This window comes from Rutilus rutilus, assembly GCF_951802725.1.
Source record: "Rutilus rutilus genome assembly, chromosome: 12".
Classification (NCBI taxonomy): Eukaryota; Metazoa; Chordata; class Actinopteri; order Cypriniformes; family Leuciscidae; genus Rutilus; species Rutilus rutilus.
The window spans coordinates 33191676-33202195 of record NC_140217.1 but is presented as its reverse complement, the minus strand read 5'-3'; the positions used below and the strand labels follow the sequence as shown (position 1 = coordinate 33202195).

Genomic DNA, 10520 nt, shown 5'->3' with positions numbered 1-10520 from the left:
AAACATTAAAAAAAAACAAAGCACACCTGATGCACATTTATTTGTTCTTCATTTTCTAGGACTAGAGTTTAAGAAACTTGCTCTATTTTTGTTCAAGTTAATTAATTAAGACAAATTACACCGCCATCTTAATCCGACGAAAAGTGACTTGAACGCGGATGCCGTTATAAACACGACTTCTCACCTCGTAAGTACGAACTTCCCAGGAGGACTTGAACGCACCAATATTCCATTAGCTACCATGTGCAGGTAGTATTCCCATGAGAAATTGAGTGTAATGTCAAAGTGAGTTTGTAGTCCTCCTTATATGTGGAATTACGGTAAAACATGGCCAACGGAAAAAGCAGGAAGTACTGAAGCAGGCCATGTGCTGCATGTGTTTCTGATGCTGTTTATCGCATGAGTGTTCACAGACGAGGCGTGAAGGTATGTTTTGTTATATAAGGTTTATATTATTTGCCATTTCCTTATTTATATCGTACTATACAATTTGAGAACGTTAAAGTCTAAACGTGCATGGAACGTGTCCTGCCTAACGTTACTTCTTTATGATGGCATAAACATTGCAGGCACAAACAACACAGGCAGACTTTTGACAGCTGTTTACCTGCAGTGGGCTTTAGTTATCATTTCATGTATTATTTTGGATTTGTTTTCTAAGGTGTGCATCAAATCAGTTTAACGACGTTGGTTACTTGCATGACATTTATCGATGTTTTCTTTCATTTTAGTCCTCAATATTATCAGACTGTGTCTTAACTGGTGAATAACAGTGTTGTGTTGTGTTGAAATAGAATAAAGTTTAATTTTAAACTAATCACGTTCAATGTTTATAATGTACTAGTTGCCAAAGGTGTTGTGGTATGTCTCATTTAGTTCAAATCAAATAGCCACAAGGTGGAGTTGTAAGCTGCCCTATTCTTTCCTTTCTTCAGATATTGACTGCATGTCAAACAGACTCAGGGAGTTGAGTAGACTGAAGTATCTTTAGTTCATATCACAGTGCCAGGTAGTTGATTCTCTTGTTTAGAAGCAACCTTTAGAGGGTTTTTTTACACACAGTCCAAGTAAACCTACGTTTTAACTGTAACTTTGCTAATTTATTAGTTGTTAAGTGGAATTGTGCCAACTGCCAAGATGACATGATACTATCGATTACCACACTAAAAAACAACATTTATGGACTGTAAGGTAAATTATCTTGTAGGACATTTTAATGTTAAATCGAATAATATTCTACTGGATAAAATGGTGCTCTTAAAATATGAAAAGAAAATAGAATTTGCTGGGATTTTGTAAGTAGGATATTATTTTATTCTTAGACGATCCTTGTTTAATTCTAATAGGATTGTGTTGTACATTGCTGCATTATATTAAATTATATTATATTACCTTTTTAATGCTTAATCAGAAACTAAACCGAAATTCTGAACATTTTTGATTGATAGAGTATTTTGTTTAATCCCATTAGGATTGGTTTCAAATTATAATACAGTTTCAGTAGCATTCCTTTAGTATTTTCCCCCTCTGCCAACTATTTTAAAATGTCTGAATAATTATTTTTCTAATCTGTCTAAATCTTTCTGTCTCGTTGCTGCAGTCCATTGCTGTGTGTAATCATGATAACACCGGCGTTTGAACTGAGCCAAGATGCCAATTTCCTTACTGTGATTATTCGTGTACCCTACACCAGAACATCTGAGTTTGACATCTACATCCAGGGAGAAGATTTGAAGTTCTATGCCAAGCCATACTTTCTCAGGTGACTCACCTGCAAACTCCTTGTTTGATATTCTGTTATGTTAAAACACTGGAAAATACTTAATATAAGATGAATTACAAAGCTTTTTACCTACAAATACAAAGACCCAAAAAAGCATTTGGACACCTCATCCACTCTAAAATAAATTCCATTGCAAGTTCTGATAACATGCCTGGAATAATTTGTAGATGCCACTTGTATTTAAGTTTGATTATTAGCAGGAACATATGCATGTGGTTTTTGTTGGCAAATGCGTATTGAAGATAAATGCGTACGTGTGTATATTATTATGGACATATTTTTTTATTTAATTTTTATTTGTATTGTTATTAATGAATCTTGTGTAATCATCTACCCTGAAGGTTGACTCTGCCTGGGAGAATAGTTGAAGATGGCCGGGAAAAAGCTTCATTCGATATCGATAAAGGTAACAATCACTCTTTAGACACGTTCTGTAGTCTCAGAAAACCTGCGCTGCTTTTGTTTGCCAGTCAATACCTCACAAGCTTCAGCAGAAGCACCTTTAGAGAAAGCTCGGGACACACCAAGCCGATGTCAAAGAACTAGCGGCGGCGAAAGCTGACTGTGTTGTCAGCTGCACTTGAACACACCAAAAGGACTAAAGGAGACTGTCAACTATCATGTGCGTTCTGAATCTCTGTCTATATCAGCAGCCAGGTATCAATAGTACATTTTTGTCATTCAAAAGGGGAAACCAAAACTAGGACTGCAGATATACAAACCGCAAACAGCAGCGCTTGCTTATCGTTTTGAATTCAATCACTTTCTTCATTCCAGTTGGCTCATGTTATTATGAAAATATTCATGCATTTGAATGCTCAGGTAAGATGATGTAAAATTATAACAGCCTTCTGTCTGTACCGTCTTTGCTCGCTTTTAATCACTTTCGCTTTTATTCTCGCGCACCGACTCGTTCGCTAAGCTGAACAGCCAATCAGAGTTCTCTCTCTCACTGACAGCGATTCAAGATGCTGAATCGGCCCAAAAAACCCACACAGTGTCCGGCTAGGGCCAACGGTGCAGAACACACCGGAAAAATAAAGCTGACCGATGCTCAAAAACAGCCCGGCTTGATGTGTCCTGGCCTTTCTACACGATTCTGGATGAATTAAGAATCACGTTTCAAATTTTTCTTTTTTTAAAACAGATATCACGATTCTCCCATGATTCTGAACAGACAACTAAACAAAATAACATGAAATTTGCTAGAGGTTCTGACAAAATGTTAATTGCTGCAGTCTATTTAAAATATTTAATTAATCTTAATGAATTGCTTTAAAAAAAAAACTGTTTGAATGAATGAATCAATGACTCACAAGTACTTCACTTGTTTTATTACTGGATGAATCAGCGCTTTTGAACAAATCTTTTGAATGAATAATTCAATGACAAATACATTTTTAAGCCACTTGTCGCCACCTGGTGGCGTAACTGTAATGGATATTACAATCGTTATTTGAAGTGCCAAGTTACTTTCAAAAGGTGCTTCCGTAGACAGCAGTGTTTTTATCTGAATTATAAACTTCCCAGTACTTCTGTGATAATGCAGATATTTGTAACATACTGATATTGTGTGGTTGAAAAGACCACTGCTTGTGAAGCTGTTTCAACTAATACATGATAACTGCTTTCTCTGGGTCAGCGGCAGCACAAACTATTATTTTTTACTTCAATAAGTTTACACACGAGACAAAAGCACTATTCATCATAATTATTTGGAACAATAATCTTTATAATCTGCTGCAGGGGTTTGCACTCGGGAAAAATCACACATACAGGATATAGTATACAAAACTCACAGGACTTAAAAGAATACAAATTTCAGGGCAACCTGATTCAAGTTCTGGATTGTCGTCAAAAGAGGCTCTAGTCTGTACTGTCCTGTGGAAATTAATTCTAAAATGTATCTTTTAAAAAAATCAAATTAAAAGATGAAATATTACGGAATTTACGGCATCACATTGTTACTTGACTGCCAAGAATTTTCTTTTTCTTACATTTCCCATGGAATTGATTGATGGGTTAGTCTTTTTTTATACACCGCTTTGATTTGACAATTTTCAGAACATTTCAAACTGGCTCTTCAAAATAGCATGAAGATTTCCAGTTGCTAAGTAATGGCCACAGGATCCTTTTCCTTCGTGTCTTAGACTACTGCTAAATTTTTCACTGGCTGTCGATCAATCATAAAGAACGTCTAATTGCTTTCTGTGTTTACACAGAGTAACACATAATTATAAATCATTCACAAATCTGCAAGGACTACAGTCAAAGCAATTATTGTCATTTTAAAATAACACCATTTTAATTGTTAATGTTCCATTATTACGGTCTAAAATTATATGTTGTTTATTGCAAGATGTCAGACACAGACTTTGAGATTGTAACCGTTTGGCACATAATGTGTGGAATATAATCCCTCTCTGTTTTTTACCCTTATAATTTAGCAATTTCCACAAATTCCTGTTTGCATAAGAAAACACAAAGTCAAAGATGGAAAACCAGTCTGGAGGGATAGTGATTAGTGCACATACTCCAGATATCGTGCTTGTGTGGAAGGCACGGGTTTGGAGTTGTCCCTCTCATAATTTCCTGTCCTCTCTTTTTGTAAAAGTAAATAATAAAAATAAAAAGTGTAAAATGGGAAATGAAAATTCTGCCATTTACCCACCCTCATGTTTGTTCCAAACCTGTAGGATTCTCTTTATTCTGTAAAAAACACAAAAGAAGATATTTTGAAGAATGTTGGTAACCAAACTGGTTGGTCACCAATGACTTCCATTGTATGGACAAAAAAACACTAAGGCCATTTCTCAAAATATCTGACTTTATGTTCCAGAGAAAAACAATGTCATACAGGTTTGGAACAACATGAGGGTGAGTAAAAAATTTTTTTGGGGGGTGAACTATCCCTTTAAGCAGAGAAAGAAGAAATCCCTGTGACCAGTCTAAGCTAGTTAGAAATCTCTCTCTCTCTCTCTCTCTCTCTCTCTCTCTCTCTCTCTCTCTCTCTCTCGTTGTCTTTCTTTCTGAAGATAGACTTCATTATAGCACAAAACTCTTCACATTTAATCAGCCATTTGAGCTGTCAGCATCATAACGATCTCTTTCTTTATTGGGATACACCTTCACTTTGATTATACTCTTGCTCTCTCTCTCCCTCTTTTTCGTGTGGTACTTATCAATCTTTAGTTCAGGAAGAAACAGCAGAAGCAGCGCTGTGATTGTGTCTGACCGATCTGCCGTATTCCCGACATGTCTTTTAATGAGCTGCCTATTAGCGCTTTTAATTATACCTAATGGCCACGGGATCTTCTGCTTGACATCTCATTGGCCTCATTTCAGCGCGTCCTCTTTGATCGACAGCCAGTGAATAATTTAATAGTCTCCTATCATATAGCAACTAATTGCTTTCTATGTTTACATTAGAAATTATAAATCATTTACACATTTTTTAAGGAATACAATCAAGGCAATTAGTGTCATTTTAATGATGATGTGTGTATTTTTTTCAATTTAAAATATTTTTTTTCCTGTCCCAGCTTAATAAGTAGAGACAACTATAAGGAAGCCACATGTAGGTTGTGTTCCCAGAAAAAAGTATCTGCTTTCAAAGCATTTGCTCGGTTTGTTTAAGAATCCGACCAGCCCTACACGGCAACAGTGTTAACCAATGGCATATATTTGGGGCGGGACTATCGGTTTGATCCACCAGTGGTAGTCAGCGAGAGTGTTCACAAGACTTCTTCTGTAGAACACAAAAGACTATATTTTGAAAAATATTGTTTTGGACCCCTTGACTATTATTGTATGGACAAAAGAATATCTTATTTTGCGTTCAACAGAAGAAAGAACTGAATATTCATTTTTGGGTGAACAGTCGCTTTAAACGGTTAAATGTAACGGAAATAATGACACATCTCTTCTGTATTGAGACATACATCCAAGTGAAACACATTATTGAGGAAGAAGGAAAAAATGTAGGCCGGGAATTGATTCAGTGGTGATTGGATAGAGAAAATTATTTTTTATTTTTTTTTAACCTCGTGATTTTTAATTAAAATATCACATTTAATTAAAATATAAATCATCTCTCAATGTTCCAGTGAAACAACAGACTTCTCTCTGGTGACATGTACCAGACATCTCCAATCATTTACTTCTCTTCAAACCCTTTTCTTACAATCGAATGCATGTTTACATTCAGGTCACAGTACAGAAAAAAAGATCTGTCTCTACTTGAATTGCATAGCAACTTTAATTATGTGTGTACTGTATGTATCAGGTCTCTTCACGCTGCATGTCCCTAAAGAGACGGCCGGACAGCACTTTGAGGGTTTGGAGATGCTCACCAGTCTCCTGGCTCCTAAAGGCTCAAGATCAGCCAAACCCCTGGTGGAGGACACAGGTGAGGTTTCATTTTCACTTGGGTATGAAAAGCTGATCGTCTTCTTGTGGCATTTCTTTTCATTCTGTATTCTCTGAACGCCCTCTGAAGGTGTTCTCTCAGAGGCCTGTGGTGGAGGATGTGAGGAGGAAGATGAAGAGGAGGAGTTTGATTGGCAGATAGAACAGGAGATTTACACCGAAACCTCAGCGGAGACGCTGAAAGAATACCACAAGTATGGCTTTGGAAACCTCAGGTCTGGAGTCTTCACTAGACTGCAAGTAAGAACGTTTGTCCCTGATGGTACTGTAGATACCGTCTTTTTTTAATCTTTCTTTAAAAAAGAAGAATAAATGACTTAGAGTTTTTGTGGACAACCCGTTGTTTTGCCAATCAGGAGGAGTTGAATGAGGTGATTGACGTGAAGGATCCCGACAACACCGCTCCTGAGCTCAGAAGACGCAATCGACTAGATGCAGAGACTTCAATATTTTGTGCTGACCATTATATGTAAGTCCACCATTCCCCCTTCCTGTGTTTGAATGTCATCAAATCTGTCAAAACTAAAAAATAGTACAATGACATGAATATTTAAAACATTTCATTCAACATCTCACACACAACAGAACATCCACTCATCCAGAACTTTGTTTCTTGACCCAATTTGTTTTGGGAGTCTGTTTGATTGATTGGCAGGTCTGTTTGATTGATGCAGGGTAAATTTGTATGATGACGAGGAGGAGATCAGAAACCTGCTGAAGTTTAAACCGTGGTGGAGAGAACTGAGCCCCGACTCTTCAGCAAACTCTGACACCTGTGAGACCTTTACCTCCTCAGATTCACTAAGTTATACTCTCTAAATGTATTTACACATTCTGTGCATAATTACCGCTTTGTCCTGTGTGTGTCTCTCAGTATGGAGAATTGGGTCGGGTTAAGTTGAGGTCGCCAAGTTTACAATGTAAACTGGAATATTTCCAGAATTGCAGCTTCTAGTTTCTACCAGCAGGTGGCGCGCCTTTGCTGGAAACTGATCATTCATTTCGTAAGAGACAACTAGCGACAGCGTCGTGTTCACACGTTGCATATAGGAGGAGATTGGAAACTATTTGGAGCGTTGTTTTAGCACTCTTTGTGTGATTAGTGTGTCCCTGGCTTTATGTGTTTTTTTGTCGTTGTTTCATAACTGCTGAGTCATATTGATGAGGCTGTGTGTGAGTCACTGAGTTAGTTTAGTCAACGAGGCACAAACTACCTCTCAGCCCATTTTTGTGCCCACAAAGAAATGTGCTCTCTTTCCCATTTGTTTTTTCTCTTTTTTTTTTTCTTCTTCATCTTTCCTTCTATCTATCTATCTATCTATCTATGGTTGTATCTGTCTATAGTTCTATCTTTCTGTCTGTCTATCCCTTTCTTTCCATCTTTTTCATCTTATCTACCTATCTGTCTTTCTATCTACCTATCATCAATCTATCATTCATTCGTTAGTTCTATCTATTGTTCTATTATTCTGTCTATTGATCAGTATTTTCTGTCATTCTATTAGTCAATCTGGCATTCTATCTATCTATCTATCTATCTTGCTTTCTTGCTTTTCTACCTGTCTGTCTGTCTATCAATCGTTTGTTTGTCTGTCTGTCTGTCTTTTTCTTTTTTGGCACAGCTGTTTTAATTTACCAAACACTAAAATCTGGCACGTTTGAAGTTGCATGGATTATTGACGTGTGTGTGATAAAGCGGCACAGACATGGACATGTCCCACACCAGCACGTTCATCACTAGAGCAGTGTGCTAATTCCTTAGTGCCCGTTTACAGAATGAGGAAATTACTCTGAGCTGCAAGCATATGTTGGTGTGGCGTGGGGGAGGGGGGTTATACAGCTGGTCCTATCACAGAAGAAGCAGATGAGGAGGGATTAAACATAGAGAGATGGAGATATTTCAAGATATGCTCTCCAAAGCTGTCTGTCTCTGCTGTCAATCAATCAAGTAACATTGTTACTTCCTAGCTACTTAGGACTTAGACGCTTCTATACATCAGATCTCATCAGTACGCTGGATGCATGGGGCAGATTAATTGGTACTAATTGCTTGGACAGACCGTCCTGAACATCTTGACTGAAGTGGGAAAATCGCTGCCAAAATATCTTCTCCTCAATGTTTTCTATGTTTTTTCCTGACTGGATGTGGCTCATTAAGCCATTCAAGTTAATTAGGCTTTTTGCTTTTTAGGTATTAGGGTGAGCTTGTTCATTTTAAGTTTGGTTAACATTCGTTAAATCTCACACAACCAGTCAAGAACATGTCTGGGTCATATTTCACCCAAAAATCAAACAAACTGAATCAATTATATTTTGCTTAAAAATAATCCAGAGTGTGTAGTATTGAACTGTAATATCTTTCATGACTAAGCACATTCATTAACCAACTCAATGGCGCACAATGTACAGTATAGTAAATCACACCATGCAGCGACAGCAGTCTGAGAGCCTGTATTTGGCCGTCACAGGTTACCAGAATTTGTGGACTGAAGAGTTTTCCTCCTACTGTAACCACTTAAGTCACATGATCCACGATTAGTCAATACACAAGCGTCTTAATCAATCTGCCCTGTATCTTTGATCACAGTCACATGGCTAAATTTGGTCACTCCAATCAAATTGCACCTTCTGTGGATCATTTGCTTTTATATCTAAAAATTCTGCCATCTACCCACCAAAATGTTCCTCCAAAACTGTGGAAGAAAATGTCAAATCTGACCTCTGGTCATGTTTAATTACTCCCAGGACATGATATGTTGCTGGAAGAAAGAAACTCAGACATGTTCTTGACAGACTATGTACATTCTATGCAGGTCACAAATGTCATGGAATAGTAATAGACTTCACTCTTTCTCTGCCTCTTTATCTTAATGGTGAGAAACTTAATGTTTCGTTAACTGCCTGAGATTCTAATTCAAGACTTTTTTTTCCCTTGTGTCTACTTTCTCCCCTTATGTTGTGTGTGTGTGTGTGTGTGTGTGTGTGTATACATGTGGTGGTGTACTTGCTTTCCCATGTGTATCGGGTAACTTCACACTTTAGGTCCCAATGGAGATAACAGCCTCACCGTATGCGTATGCATGTATGCACTTCATTATTCAGCTCCCCCATCTCACTCCAATAGCTGTTTGTGTTAGTGATCTGGGCACCTGTGTGGTGTCAGATGTTGTTTTTGCAGATTTTACCATTTAAGTGAAGGATAAACCATAAAGAATTCTGTTATTGCCTCAAAGACATGTTCAATATTTGTACATTAGAAATGTGTAAGTACACTCAAAAAAGAACATTTTGTCATTTATTTACTCGCTCTTAAACAGAAGCATGTTTATGTTCTATGTTACTGAGAAAAAGTGAGAATGTCCAGGTTGCTCCTTTTGATAAAACTAAAGTGGATGGTGACCAGAAACCATGTTATTTTCCTATATACTATATGTTCAAGTCTTCTGAATTGCTTTGTGAGGAACAAGCCAATATTCATTACTACATATGTTCAAATCTGGAACATTCACAGTACATGAGAACTACTTTGTTTGCATACAGCCGGAAATGCAATTTACTCAGTGTCGTAGAAAAATGAGGAGGTGGTGGTGAAGAAACTGCACACCTAATTGGTTCTCAGATGAAATAGGCCAGCTATGAAATGAGGCAAGATTTTCACTTTGTGTGCACTAACATTCAGCGTATTGCAATGTTTTCTGAAGTGACTGATGACTTGATGCCGAAGATTCAGCTTTGCCATCACAGAAATGAATTAAATTTGAAAATATATTACCATTAAAATTGAATTTCTAGTAATATTCGCAACCTCCGGTCACCTTTCACTTGTAATGTGTAGAAAAAAGGTTTGGCCCTACAGGTTTGGAATCAGGGTGAGTAAATTATGATTTTTTGAGGGGGGTGAACTGTTTCTTTGACACATTTTTACATAGAAGGAATGGTTTTGAAATTGTATATTGTATGTACCATATTTTGTAAAGTGCTAAGAGTTAGGTTATACACAAAAAAAGAAGAAAAAACCCTGAATCTGTCAATGAGTAGTTGGGGACAGAATCAGTTTAATATAAGGCGAAGACAAGAGCTAGGGTGGAGCTGAACTCCCTCCTCAGCTCCTGGTTTTGGTCTCAGGAGTCAGTGTTTTCTGCCAGGCGGAGGCAGCTGTGTGAGGGTAAATCAGGTAGTCAGAGAGAGAGAAAATGGGGGAGCTGTTCAGTCGTCATGTCGCTGGAATCCAGCAGATCCCAACAGAGCCAGAGCTTGACTTCTGCCAACTCTGGCTTAAAGTGTGTGTGTCTTTATGGACATGCAAGCA

The 10520-nt window shown here is 37.6% G+C and overlaps 1 protein-coding gene across 2 annotated transcripts in view; it reads left to right on the top strand.

The window, feature by feature from the left end:
- The first annotated feature begins 135 nt into the window (after positions 1 to 135).
- shq1 (SHQ1, H/ACA ribonucleoprotein assembly factor) overlaps positions 136 to 10520 on the top strand; it is a 34487-nt gene continuing 24102 nt past the window's right edge. The window contains exons 1-8 of one of the 2 annotated variants that reach the window (XM_084425520.1): positions 155 to 426; positions 936 to 1009; positions 1601 to 1762; positions 2125 to 2189; positions 6069 to 6191; positions 6282 to 6451; positions 6568 to 6680; positions 6886 to 6986. In XM_084425520.1, the coding sequence (XP_084281646.1) occupies positions 1620 to 1762; positions 2125 to 2189; positions 6069 to 6191; positions 6282 to 6451; positions 6568 to 6680; positions 6886 to 6986 (715 nt within the window). In that variant the 5' untranslated portion in view covers positions 155 to 426; positions 936 to 1009; positions 1601 to 1619. Of the gene's footprint in view, positions 427 to 935; positions 1010 to 1600; positions 1763 to 2124; positions 2190 to 6068; positions 6192 to 6281; positions 6452 to 6567; positions 6681 to 6885; positions 6987 to 10520 lie in introns of both variants that reach the window. The other variant, XM_084425519.1, reaches the window with a different exon arrangement.